The 14,202-nt window shown below is 41.0% G+C and overlaps 1 protein-coding gene across 6 annotated transcripts in view; it reads left to right on the forward strand.

Annotated features, from left to right (window-relative positions):
* The first annotated feature begins 624 nt into the window (after nucleotides 1–624).
* Nucleotides 625–14,202, forward strand: part of zmym4.1 (zinc finger MYM-type containing 4, tandem duplicate 1) — a 35,020-nt gene continuing 21,442 nt past the window's right edge. Inside the window, exons 1-8 of one of the 6 annotated variants that reach the window (XM_050034892.1) lie at nucleotides 625–727; nucleotides 810–902; nucleotides 4,947–5,454; nucleotides 8,172–8,321; nucleotides 10,189–10,265; nucleotides 10,416–10,568; nucleotides 12,451–12,689; nucleotides 12,845–13,022. In XM_050034892.1, coding sequence (XP_049890849.1) covers nucleotides 825–902; nucleotides 4,947–5,454; nucleotides 8,172–8,321; nucleotides 10,189–10,265; nucleotides 10,416–10,568; nucleotides 12,451–12,689; nucleotides 12,845–13,022 — 1,383 coding nt within the window. In that variant the 5' untranslated portion in view covers nucleotides 625–727; nucleotides 810–824. The other 5 variants (XM_050034893.1, XM_050034895.1, XM_050034894.1 and 2 more) reach the window with 5 other exon arrangements.

A 14,202-nucleotide genomic window follows, 5' to 3' on the forward strand; every position in this document is an offset into this window, starting at 1 on the left:
GGGGGGATTAAGTTCATTTTCATGGCAAAGAGGGACTTTGCAATTAATTGCAATTCATCTGATCACTCTTCATAACATTCTGGAGTACATGCAAATTGCCATCATAAAAAATGAGGCAGTAGACTTTATGAAAATTAATATTTGTGTGATTCTCAAAACTTTTGGCCACGGCTGTACATAAGACATCTGTTGCACGTCTGGTCGTCCTTGAAGAGGGTTCCCCCCCAGTTGCTCTTCCTGAGGTTTCTGCCAGTTTTTTTATCCCTGTAAAAGGGTTTACTTGGGAAGCGGAGTTTTTCTTCATCTGCTGTGAGGGTCCACGGACAGAAAGATGTTGTGTGCTGTAAAGCCCTCTGCGCAAATTGTGATATGTGACATTGGGCTTTATAAATAAAATTTGATTGAATTCAATTATAAGCAGTGCTGTTACAACCATCAAATTTCTTGTCACAGGCAAAGAATCCGAATATAACATGCTCATAAAGCAATGCAAAGTCTTTCTTTTGCTCTGATGGTCCCCTCGGCCTAAAAGTAGGCTATGTGTCCTGTTGTTGGTGTTCCCATAAATATGCTGGACACTTTAAGAGTGGACTAATTCCGGAGGATGGCGGTAGTGCAACATGAAGGATGCAAGCGGCCATTAAAGCCCGAAGAAGAAAAAGAAGTCAACAAAAGAAGAAGACATGCTCTGCGACGCGCGAGACTGAATGCAAAATATGTAACGCTAGTAAGGAATCTTATTGAAAGTGTTTGACGGTTGAAGAGTGCTTTTTAATAATTCGCATTTTATTTGCAAACCCACACATCAGGATTTTGGAGCAAACATGGCGGCTACGGAAACTGGCGACGGACACGAACGTCTGGCCACCAATCAAGGCTCGCCTGTCCAAGAGTCTGGCGCGGTAATGTTCTGCACGTTGTTACGGCTGTATACATTCATTATAACACTCATACACGAAGACGTTGCTATATCTAACATTATTCCATCCGTAAATGCCATTTAATCAGGACAGTGGTTAGTTACTGTGGCGTGCGGACATACTGGCGCGATAAAGGCTAGCTAACCGTAGCGAGCTAGCGGGCAGGCAGAGAGGTGTGCATACTTGCAAGCAAGCTAGCGTTAGCTTAGCAAATGGTGAGCTAGTTCTCTTCGTGTTTAACGTTAACGTTAAAGGAGGTGTAATTTGGCAGCTTATCATCATATCATGGCTGAATCCAGGGAAGCAACTCGGACGGAGGTAATTAACCACCTCATTTGCATACTAGCCGTGCAGCTGTAACGGGTAGTTGTGTTTACACTGCACGAGCAGTGTTGCAATATCAGCAACAAGCTAACTTGTGTTTGATTGTTTAGTGAAGATGCACGGTTAAAGCAGTGTGCGCGCTAATGTCAATTTACGTTGAAGCTATGTGGACTTTAATGCAGCTGAGCTGTGTTTATATTATGTGACATGGATGTCGGCTGTGATTACATTCGAGCTAGCTTCATTGTAAAGTTAAGGACATCTTAAACACGGGCATGTTGGAGGGCTCAGTCGACATGGGCATGTAAATAAGTCTAATACCTGCCTTTTCCGTAAAAACAAATAGTTAAATGGCTCAACTGTAGCTCTCTGCAACGACTCTACAGCTGCATCGACCGTTTTATCAGCAACTTATTTAAGATTTATCACAGCTTTGCTCAGCGGAGGTATACTTTTACCTGTAAAGGGATAGTTTGGAGTTTTTGAAGTGGGGTTGTATAACATGGCGGCCGGCAAGCCCCCAGTTTGGAGAAGCAGGCAGGAGTAATGGAGAGGAAGAGAAACAATGTACTGCTGTGGATGGGGGGGCACTTAAAAAAGTCATTATTTGTTCAAGTGCACATATGATATTTTCATTGCTTTATCATGACCTTTACCTCTTGCACTGCACTTTGTCAACCATAGAACTTCTCTATTCCAAGCATAAGTCCAACTGTGCAGGTCAGCTGTTTGGGTCAGAAAGTGCTGTTGCCAGATCAGTCTGAAATTAAACCTCACTTTTCTAAAGATTTCAAAGATGGTGCGTCTGTGTACTTTTCCGGGCTGTTCAAACAAAGAAACTTCCTGGTCCCCATATATATTTCACCGTGTTCCATTGATTGATATTGACCTTAGACAGCTGTGGCTAGCTGCACTGAAGAGAGACATCAACTCTCCACCTGCAAAATTGAAACAACTCCGCGTTTGCAGTAAACATTTCTCTGAAGAGGATTATGTATTAAGATTACTGCCAAATAATCGAGTGAGACATATGCTGAAGAGCACTGCTGTACCCAAACATCAGGTAAGATAGCTCCAAATACCTCCACATAAATAGAACGGCTTACCAAACAACCAGTAAAAAATACATAGATTTCTTGGCGGGTGGAGTAAATTACATTGATCATCTTGTTACAATGCAGATCATCTTGTTACAATGCAGTATCCTGCTGGGAAACCTTGGGTCCTTGCATCAATGTGTATGCCATTTGACATACTCTATCCACCCAAACACCATTGTAGAGTACTCGTAGAAGTACATACCCTCATGGCAACAGCACTAGCTAAAGGCAGTGGCCCACCCAACAGGACAATGCTGGGTGGGGGGGTCTGTGTCAAGTGGAATCCAAATGAATGTCAGGACCCAAGGTTTCCCAGCAGAACATTGCATTGTTACCAAATGATCAATGTTTTTAACATCTGTTAGTGGTTTTAATGTTTTTGGCTGATCGGTGTGTATGCACAGTATGCAGAAGTTCTATGGTTAACAAAACATTGTGCCAAAGTAAAGGGCTGTCTGATGGCAAGGTAAAGTGGTGAAAATATTCTTCTTATTAATATATTAATATAGTGCCCACTTAAACTGATGTTGATTTTTTTTTTTTTTTTTTGAGTGACTAAAATACATTTTGCAGCTGCCCCCATCACCAGCAGTGCATTGCTTTGCTTCTGTGATGTTACTCCTCTGTTTTTCTAAAAATAGGGTTGTGCCAACCTCCACTGTAGGTACTGCACTGATTATGGATGAGTACCTCATACATCCACACATTAAAAAAATCATAGGTAACCTCATAATTTTATTTTTTACACCGGCATGAATTTAAACACGTGGGTCAACAAGACCTTTATTTAACTGTATTTAAAATGATGGATGCATTATATGGATTTCTTCTCAGCCCACACCACTAACCATGAACTAACCCATTAGATTAACCACTAACTAACCCATTAGATAACCAATAATTTCATCTTTTTGTATTTTAAAAGGAAGTGCATAACCTGTAGTTTAAGGTCACCTGTGGGTAAGAAAGGCTAAGATGTAGTGATTTGATATTCCACAGCCCTAAGCTAACTAAGTCTAACTGAAATCACTACTGTGACCACAACAAAAACAGAGAACAGTTCTGACTCTTTAAAGTTAATTTATATTTTTGGCAATGTATTTCAAAGAACTTCCCAAGATTTTTTGCTGCAGAATCGAACTTAAATGCTTTGACATAATCTGTCATGTTAATGTGTTATACGCAAGTAATCCCTGCGGAGACAGTTGGTGACAGTCCGCCTGCACACACACTGTGACAGGGCTAACTGGGTTAGACAGCACTGTCTAACCTGTTTAGCAGCTACAGGGTGTCATATTATGGACCTTGGACATTGCAGTACCACTGTTTGGCCACTACGAAAATTGGCTTCAAAGCCCAGCGCACCTCCTGGGGGCCTGGAGGAGTTGGAAGGTCGTGGAACAGACCCTTGGTGCAATCATGTTGTCTTCCCTTGAAACTTTGAAAGACTTCTAAACTCTTGACGACATGTTTGGCTCACTAGTCAGCATGTTGAGCTTGTTTCTTCTCCTTCTTCTTTATATATGTTATGCATCCCTAATTAAAAAGGTGACAAATTGTTTATGTGAATACTTACCAAAAATAAGTTTGAAACACAGCTCCATGGACATTGCTTGTAATGTGCGATTGGTTGACGTGGTCATTGGGTATCAGGCAGGGTATGAAAGTAACAAAATATTTTGGGGGCAATCTTGGCCCCCACGGTCTAAAAAATGGGGGCATTTTCAAAATGTTTGGGGGCCATCAAAAAATTGTAATTATGTTCTAACAATAAGCACATGAAAAGCAAAACCAACTAAGATAGCGTCTTCACTCTTCAGTAGAAACCACTATAAATGAAATAAATAATGGGTTACATAAAGTTATGGTTGCAAAATATCACTCAGATTTCCTATAATTCAACCAGTTTAAATGTGATGATTTAACCATTAATCTACTGATAGCAGTACTAAGGTTTCACCACATTACAGTTACTTTAACTGTTAAAAAGGCCAAATTACTGTAAATTCCTTAGATGCAATCCTGGAAGTAAGTTAATTTAAAATTTAACATTCATTCTACCTTAATTTTTCATTAATTTGTCATTGTGTAGACACAGATCACCCAAGAAATGGTTAATTTATACTTATGGTACAGCAAAGCCCCCTCCCCTTCTCTGTCAGATTACTCTCACGTAATCAGTGCAATCTCGTTGATTATGTCTGGAAAATTAGTTGTAGACGTGACGGTAAATCAGTTTAATAAAAATAAAATTATACTTCTTATACTAATTATACTACTAATGTCAGATTGTAATACTGTTAAAAATATAAATACATATAGTTGTTTCGAAAACTTGGGGGCAATTTTGGCCCTCGGAACATGGCTTTTGGGGGCATTCTTGGATAAATTGCGGGCCAAATGGCCCGTGGCCCTTGCTAATGACACTGGTATCAGGGCTGGGAATCACCAGAGGCTCTACGATATGATATTAGCACGATACTTAAGTCACAATACAATATTATAGACAAACCAGCAATATGAAAATCTAATTTTTGAATAACACAACAACAGTCAGTATTCTTGCATTGTACAGAAAGTTAAATGTTCATTATCTTCACAGGTAACAGAGGGGACAGACAGTGAAGCCATGGAAGCTGTTTCAGAGCCAGGAGCATCAGTGGATGTTGGAGACCCGGAGCTTATTCACACAGCATCTCCTAGACTCTCTGAACATGGAGAGGAGGATGACTTTGCTGCTGCTGAGAATGAAATGGAAGGTAAAGAAACTGAACCTAAAGAAAGTGATGAGACTTCACAGACCTCTCTCCTTCCAGATGAGACAATCAGCACAGTTTTGGTTGAAGGTGGTGAGCCAGGTAGCACCTCAGATCCCGAAAAAGAGGTGAAAACTGAGGAAGAGTTTGAAACAAATGAACCAGACATCAACACTAAGGAGGACATTAGCGAGCAGCCAGTGAAGAAATTGGGGCTTTCTACAGCGGAAGACCTTGACGAGATGATGGATATTGGTACAGTGGATCAGGTGGAACAGGAAGCTCAGATGAAAGAGGAGCAGGATAACTTGATGGATGTGGATTGTAGCCGTTCATCTACCACTTCAACAGCAGGTAAAGTTAAACCTGAAGTTTTATCATTTCATGTACAGCAGTAAGTGGGTCCAAACCAATGGATGGTTTCTTCGTATTTATTTATTTTAATACACGGGTAAAAATTGGTCAAAAGGTGACAAAGCATTATTCTGAGTAAGTTATTAACACTTAGGTCTTAGGTCAGAAACATTGCATGCAATGGTCCACCTTTTCAGCCGCTTTCTCTTGCCCGTTTTACACACAGATCGCATTGTAGGGCCGCCGAGAAGTTCCTCTTCTAATCCACCTTTACATTGTTGCATTGCATTTGCATCATGTCGCTCCAGTGTGTGATTTTAGACAGCATGCCAGCATCCCGGAAGCAAAAGGGCTGTGATGGGTGTGATGTGTAACACAACAGCGTAAGGCTCTAGTGTTACGTGTCAGCAGCTCTTTCTAAACAATAACAATGGCATAACATGGCAATAGCGATCATTCACTGTTCCCCTATATGGCAGCTGATCTCGTCCTCTGCTTGGTGGGTAAGATGCTCACAGAATCATTGTTTTACCAATTAGTAGACATTTTCGGTTGCTGTTCTTCTTTGAGTTAGCTGCTAACTGCTACTTTTTAAATCTTTTGGCGGTGGGTCACACACATAACATGTCTTCAAAATGTCACACCCGTCCCTTCTATGGTCCTGTCCTGCTGGCTGTCCTTTTTCAAAGACCTTTTTTTGCTGCTGTTACTTTCTCCACTGCCAGCTTAAAGGTGAGACAGCTCTGCCGTCCATTCCGGGATTGTACTTTTCAAAGAAGAACAGCAAGGCATATTAACAGCGAAACATTCCTGTCTTAAACAGGAAGTGTAAAAGAGGCTTCTGTCTCTGTCTCTGTTTCCCTTTTGCTCTCTCTCTCTCAGAACACACAGAAACACACACATTGGAGTGCGTTGTGGGGTTTAGTCCTAATTGTCTCAGTCTTTAGTCCTGACAACAAGTGACTGTAATGCAGAAAGTTGGCAGTTTGTGGGTCAGGTCCAGTTTGGGTGGTTGATTAATACATAATGCAGTTAACATGATGTCATCATTCATCAGGATGTTTCAGTGTCATCATATGCCAATTCAGTAAACATTGCCTAACCCTATTTTCAACAAGTAAATTGATGTAAAGCAAAATTTGTGTTGTTTTGGTGGGAAAAGAGGATGTTTTTATAGAAACTTTGGAGCATGAGGTGACAAAGTAGACATGTAATTAGTAATTATTACTAATAAATGATTATGGTATACTGTGCAGGATTGTTGGTTATTGTTTGTAAAGCTGCGCGCCATTGAAAGTAAAAGTAAAAGCCAACCCCAGATTCACTCTCATTTGGTTTATTGCCTTGCTAGATTTACCTTTTTTCCTTGCACTGTGTCTCTTGTATGTGTGCTACTTACGGTCTGGCACCTAGTTGCCACCTGTTTATAAAGCCCTGACCTCACCTGAACACTGGGGGGATGCACACCCATAAACGACCCAAAACACAAAACAAGAAGAAAATAAGAAAATACAGGCAGAGGTCAGAGTCTGCAGAAAAATAAACCACTGCACTTATAGTTGTCATGAATTATGATTCAGAGGGATTACATTTTTGTGGGTCTATACATTATTTTTTAGTAAATTACTGCATACTATATAGTCTGAGTGGGCGGAAGTTTGCTGCAGAGATCAGCCTCTCATTGGGCGGAACGAGCCACCCACTGAAGTCCCGCCCTACCACCTCCGGTTGTGTAGCAGTTTTCAACAGTTTTCAACACGTCCTTTACTAACTTTTGCGGTGTTTGATCTTGCGGGGATGTAGCCATTTTTCTGCCATGGTTCGCGTCCTGTAGGTGATATTTTTGTGGGCGTGTTACACCAAAACCTGTTTCCCCCCGGCAATATTTTTGCAAGCGCACCGTTGCTGTGGCACCGCCCAGAACGATTGTGATTGGTTGAAAGAAGTGCAAGCAGCCGGGGCGCTTTTTTCTCCAATCTCAAAGTGAGAGTCGGCCCAGCCAGACCTTTCTTTTCTTGAGAAAGGTCTGGTGAGCGAGACTACATAATATATAACCCTTGCTTCACATGTATCAGGTTCATCAGGTAAATATTTTCTTCAATTTGTGCTGCACATACCTCTAATTTTTCACTGCTGAGCTTCAGATTCATGCAGATTTTCTTTCTAATAAACATGTTTTGGAGTGAAGATCACAACAGTTGATATTATTGGACAGTAAGAAAGTGTGGCTACATATCACATTGTTAACAGATCTGTTTAAAGAATAAAACATACTTAATTATAGTCTAAACCAGGGGTGTAGTGGCCGTTTCAACATACCACAGTTCCTAGGCCACTTAGTTTGTGAGGCGGCCCGGACCTGACAGACTGTCTGTCTGATTTTTAAGTCTGAACCTGTCCCGAGTCCGACGCAGTTTGTTACCTGACATAATTGTTGTTATAGACAGTGTGTAAATGACCATCATAAGGCTGCTGTTACGCACAGTCAAACACACTGCTCGCACAGCAGCGCAGCACGTCACTGTACACACACTCAATTGGAGTGGAGCTTGTGTTGCGTTCAGGCGTTGTCACGTAAATAACAAATTCCAGCACTTGAATAGGCCATAGCACAACACAACAGCATGTCAAGTGGCCCGAACCCGAGCAAAAGTTTGATTTGTTTTCTGGATTTCAATTTCTTTCAATTATTATTTAATAAACTTTTTCCCTCACAGCCTCAGGGGTGGAGAACAGTAACACTGTTGAGGAGGAAACTGATGTGAAGCCCACTGTATTACCACCACCTGCAGAGGAGGATGTGAAAGTGGCTTTAGATTTGATGCAGTCCGGTTCATCTCCATCGTCTGAAGCCACAGCCAGTACAGGTGAGTGACTTCAAAGCAGTGGTGCTCGGGGTGCTTTCCTCAAAGCAAACTTAAGTGTTTTGCAATTAACACAAGCTTGAATAATTTTACTAACCTGATTTTAAATGAGAAGATCCCTACAAGAAGTCTCTTAAACTTAGTTGCAGGTAACATTTTGGCAAAGCGTTTTACCTGCCTGATTTTGTAGACTTGATTTATTTTTATTTTTTTAATATTTACTCACTTTTCCTTTTTATTTGTGCTTCCACAATAAGTAAATAAGCAGGCGATTTAGTCAAATGGTACGGAAGACGGCCACGTATTTCTTTTTTTTTTTTTTGTGCACTGTTATCTCGTGATAACGAATTAATTATCTTGTTATCTCGATATAACAAAGATTGTTTTCTCGTGATAACGAATTAATTATCTTGTTATCTCGATATAACAAAGATTGTTTTCCCGTGATAATTGTCAAGTCTGATGATTGTGCACTGGTTAATGTGATCGTCTTGATTTCAGCCTACAAGAGCTGCCGTGGTCCTGCTAGATGCCCCCTACTGCTGCTGTTATCATTAGTCACACTTCTACTGTTATTATACACATATGATTATTGTCACATACTGTATATTTCCAAATAGTTGCCTGGTGGCAAATAGCTGCTGGGCATCTCATAGCCGCGGGGGGTTTGACCCCATTTTGCGTATTAAATGCCGGTCCGATTAAACGCCAGGGCGATTATTTCCTCATTCAGGGAGAGAGCAGGTCGCGAGGGCTGCTCTCTCCCTGTCTGCAGGCCTGTCCCTCCTTGAGGGACTGTTTGCGCTTTTACGCATGGGTCAGTGGTGAAGTGGCGCACATGACTCGTGCTACGGACGGACGGACGGACGGACGGACAGAAAGCCACGTATCTAAAACAGGAAATACATCTGGCTACATCTTTCCCACATCAAATATCCGTGATCACCTACACCTGCGTGCGTAAAAGCGCACACAATTCCGTGTCCTCTCACCGCGGATGCTGTGATTTGATGCCCCGGTACTCATTGTAGCCCACTCTTATAAGACCCAATAATCCGAGATGCCCGGGGGCTATTTGCCACCGGGCGACTATTTGGAAATATATGGTATGTGACAATAATCATATGTGTATAATAACAGTAGAAGTATGACTAATGATAACAGCAGCAGTAGGGGGCATCTAGCAGGATCACGGCAGCTCTTGTAAGCTGAAATCAAGACGATCACATTAACCAGTGCGCAATCATCAGACTTGACAATTATCACGGGAAAACAATCTTTGTTATATCGAGATAACGAGATAATTAATTTGTTATCACGAGAAAACAATCTTTGTTATATCGAGATAACGAAATAATTAATTCGTTATCATGAGATAACAATCTTTGTTATATCAAGATAACGAAATAATAAGTCGTTATCACGAGATAACAGTGCACAAAAAAAAAAAAAAAATACATGACCGTTCTCGTGTTCCATAAAATGGGTCTTTTTTGTCTATTTTAGTTATGTTTATTGTTGTTATTTCCTGTTTTGTTGTGCTGTAGCCTACAGACAAAGGTAATACAGTTTCAGTTTTTTTAAAAATACACTTATCCACATAATTACATCGTATGCTATCCATATTTCACATACAGTACTTTTAATCGGGAAATCGATCTGCTCTGTGTGACGCACTGCACCTCAGTCAAAACAAGAGGAGGTGTGTATTTTTATCAGCTTCAGGGAAGCTTCTGAAATGCGCTGTGGTGCGTCTGCTAGAAGAAATGTCAAGAGTAGCCGCGATTAGCGATGTATTTATTTTCTTTATTACCTTGTTTGCACCCTTATTCACAGTTAACCAATTCATATGTTGCTCATGTTCCTGTAGGAAGGGACAGCTCATCGCCAGCAACCTTAATGAATGGGATGAAAGTAGTTAAGCTGTCAATACCAAGATTAGACCATGTAAGTACAAATAAGAAAATCTGTTTCAGTTTGTAAATGAACAAGAACATAGGAAACTGTTGGTTAGGTTGTTAATGTGGAAGTTGAATTCTACGTCAGTTATGGCCGTGAAAGTCCCAACAACATATTTTTGTTTATTCCCTGCTATAGGAAAGCATATGTTCTGACACTCAGCCAATCAAGTCGTCTCCTTCACCACCCTTGGTGAATGTGAAGGATGAGCCTATAGATGAAGAGTATGAACAAGCTCTAATATCCTCTACATCTACAGCAAGTGTGAAAGATGAGCCCAACACTGCAAAGGTGGGACATACACATCTTTTCATTAGTAGTTTGAAAGTTAAAGTAGACCTATTGATTGATACTCATTTTTAGGTTCATACTTGAAATTAAGGTTTTACCTAGGATGTGTTTACATGCTTTAATGGTCAAAAAACATTTTTCCTGATATTGTCTGTGGTGTACCACGTGTTTTCACCCTCTGTTAGAAATGCTCAGTTTTAGTGCCTTTCTCTTAAAGCCCCCCTCTGAAAAAACCCCCAGTCTGCTCTTATTGGCCAGCATTTCTGGGTCTTCTGATATTGCAGCAGGGGAATGACTGTAACAGAGTATAGCAGCGCTTCGACCATGAAAAATCACCATTAAAAGCTTCTATACCAAAATCTTCATAACTGTACATGTTGCAACAGGAATCTGATCCAAAATGGAGGAGAAATTAACAACATCGTCAGCCAAGATTACTTGTTTCCCAGTTGTTAGCATTTAGCTACATGTAGCAGTTCACTTGCCCTTGTCACCTCCTTGCTCCTTTCGTGTCCTTAAAATGTGAAAAGACTGTGAACTATACACAACTGCATTGTGGATTTAGACCTTTAAACTTTTTCTCTCCATTTTTGTGTCCAGAATTTTTTGGGTGAGTCTGAAATCATGGCTTAATGACACACTAAAGCCATCCCTATCATAACCCATCTCCTCCTTGCATGCAAAGCATCAGCATTGTCTTGTTTATCCCCTTTGTGTGAGCGGCAGGTTTGCTACCTTTAACAAGCTCTTTCGGTCTTGTAATTCTAACGTATCTGTTAAATGCCAGAGTGCTTTAGAAAAAGTTGCTGTTATAGCATTGGCAACAACTGTCTACACTGCAAAGCAACCCACAAAAGGAAGATGTACTTTTCAAAAAGACAGTATGAAAGAGTGTCTGGCAATAAATTCAAAAAAATAAAACACTTAAATATTGGCAAAGCGTTTCAGAGATGGAGAGTGTTGCTAATAGTTTATCCTTCTGCTTACCAGAGCCAAACACCGCAGCTTCAAGTTCACATTTATTTAGTTAATGTGAGCGAGAGCCTCGAATCAAAGTATGTCCCCTGACTCACTCCCTGTTGCTACAGACCACCTCGCTGAGAAGGGAGAGGGCAGCAGCTTTGGAGGCGCAGTAACCCAAATCCAGCCAGCGCAAACCCCAGTTCTGGGGGACCAGACAGCCCGACTCCCCGTCAGATCAGCAAACTTTCTGTTGCTGCCGTTTGGACCCACCCAGCCTGCTGTGACACCCAGCACTTGGGGGTTTGCACTGGCCGAATTCGAACTGCTACAACCGCTGACCGACGCCCGTCTCTCGAGCTGCTGCCAGCTCTCCTCCCAGTGAAGCAGTCAATAGTGGCGGGGAGTGAGGTGGACGGTCTTCGGGCTGCCTAGCAAGCTACTTATTGTCTGATTTGTTGTCTGATTAACAGAGAGAGAGAGCAGGGCAAGGAGGGGCTGAGTGAATGGGCTGCAGGCAAATCTACAGTGAAATAACATGAAATAAATCGATGTTTGAGCAACACTGGGTTACTGCAATAAGTGTGTGCACATACCTGTGGTCTTCTGGTGGGAGGGGCTCCGAACAGAGAGGAGAGTGCTACAGGAGGAGAGTGCATTCTCAAACCTCCCTTTCTTTTTCTTTATTTATTGTTGTTTTTGTTTTTGTTAGCTTTTACAGATTTCTGCCTACCCAAGCTTTAATGTTATGTAATTTAGGGAACAGTAGTCACTCCATTTAAAGGGGGCATGTATGAATGTTTAGTCCTTGAATGTGATTTGGCCTCACTTGTTCAAAAAATGTTATAAAAAGTCCTTCAATCAGGATCCAGAATCACTGGACCACCATTGACCCCTGTCTCCCCAATTCTGTTATTGACAGGAGGACTTGAGGATTGGTTCAGTCTACTCTGTGACCCCAGCTGCTGAAACACAGGCGCTGCCCACCATCTACCCCTCATCACTGGAGATGTACTGTTCCCACTGCAAGAAGAGCTTGATGAAAGGACAGACAGCTTTCCAGAGGAAGGGCTCACCAGCACTCTTCTGCTCCACCTCCTGCCTCACCACGTCTCTCCCTGCTGTCAAAGGAATCACTAAGATCTGCCACAACTGCCAAAAGTGAGTTCAAAAGAAAACAGTTTAATCTTAGAGTTTTCTGTGAGAGAAAAGTTAGAGTAATTGACTATATACATGTAGATAAACAGAATTACGCCATAGATCATGACACAAATAAACTCACTGAAAAAAATCACTGAATTTGGATCTTATCACAGGTTGATATTTCGGCCTCAGGACGTCATTCTGGCTCCAGATGCTAAAGGAGCCATGAAGGAATTCTGCAGCCAGAACTGCCTGACGTCCTTCAACTTCAGGAAATCTGCCGCCACCAAAAAACCACAGCAGCCAATACCACCACCGTCACTCTGTAGCATGTGCACCAGATACTGCGTTGTAAGTAGGGATGTTCCTGGCGTCTATTTTCCCTGTCGACTAAATGAAGATTTTAATTAAGACTAGTCGACTAGTCTAAAAAAAGGAAAACACTCAGAAAACAGTCAAAACCTTAGCACAATTTATTGTTAACTATTTGAAACAGTGTCTCAAAAAATATTGTTTGCATTAAGAGCCCTTCGAAGCCTTTAATCACAATCTAAAGTACGAGACACTTTGCGTCGTGCGTGATGAATATGAACATGACGGCAACTCCGTCAAAAGTTAGCCACTAAAATAACATCTAAATTAGATAAATTGCCTCTGAAATGTGGGGCACATTGAACCTTCCAGATTATCTGACAGAAATGACAGCAATTCACTTTAAAGTTACTTAAACTACATCTAATTTATAATAAAATTTCAGCTGAAATGAGAAGCATTTTGCACCATGCAGTATGAATGTAAACCCTGCACATTATCTGACCACAACTCGTTAAAGTTAACAAATGATACAACATCTAAAAAAAGAGAAACTGCTGCTGAATTAATTTTCTAGATGAAAGTACTGTCAAACAGCGCTGGTTTTGTGAGAGGACATCTCTCAAATTTCCCACTATGCTGTTTTAAAACTCCAGTCTACTTGAGCGTTACCGCAGGGAGGAGGACTGCTGTCTGACGGCTCTGTAGCCCCCACTAGTGGCGGGCGGCAGCATGACAGTTAAGCGGCCTTATACATTAATAAAACACTAATAGGTTTAACCGACTAATGTTTCTGGTGCCGACTAGCGAGGGGGCGGATGGATGTTTTCTTGAGTAAATAATTTAAAAAGTGGGGGGAAAAAACAAATTTTAATTTCCCAGAGTTCAAGGTGACGTTTTCTATCCATTGTTTATCTGTTTCTATAAAACAATTATATTAAACAAAGAAAACAGAAAAGCCTTGAATTCTTGGAAAATTAGTTACAAATAATTATCAAAATAGTAAAATAAATCCATGAATTGTTTCAGCTTCAGAACAGAATCTTAAAACATCTACAGTGGTGTGAAAAAGTGTTTGCCCCCTTCCTGATTTCTTACTTTTTTGCATGTTTTCCGCATTTAAATGTTTCAGATCATCAAACAAATTTAAACATTAGTCAAAGATAACAAGTAAACACAAAATGCAGTTTTTAAATGAAGGGTTTTATTAATGAGAGGA

This window comes from Epinephelus moara, chromosome 22 (assembly GCF_006386435.1).
Source record: "Epinephelus moara isolate mb chromosome 22, YSFRI_EMoa_1.0, whole genome shotgun sequence".
NCBI classification, from domain to species: Eukaryota; Metazoa; Chordata; class Actinopteri; order Perciformes; family Serranidae; genus Epinephelus; species Epinephelus moara.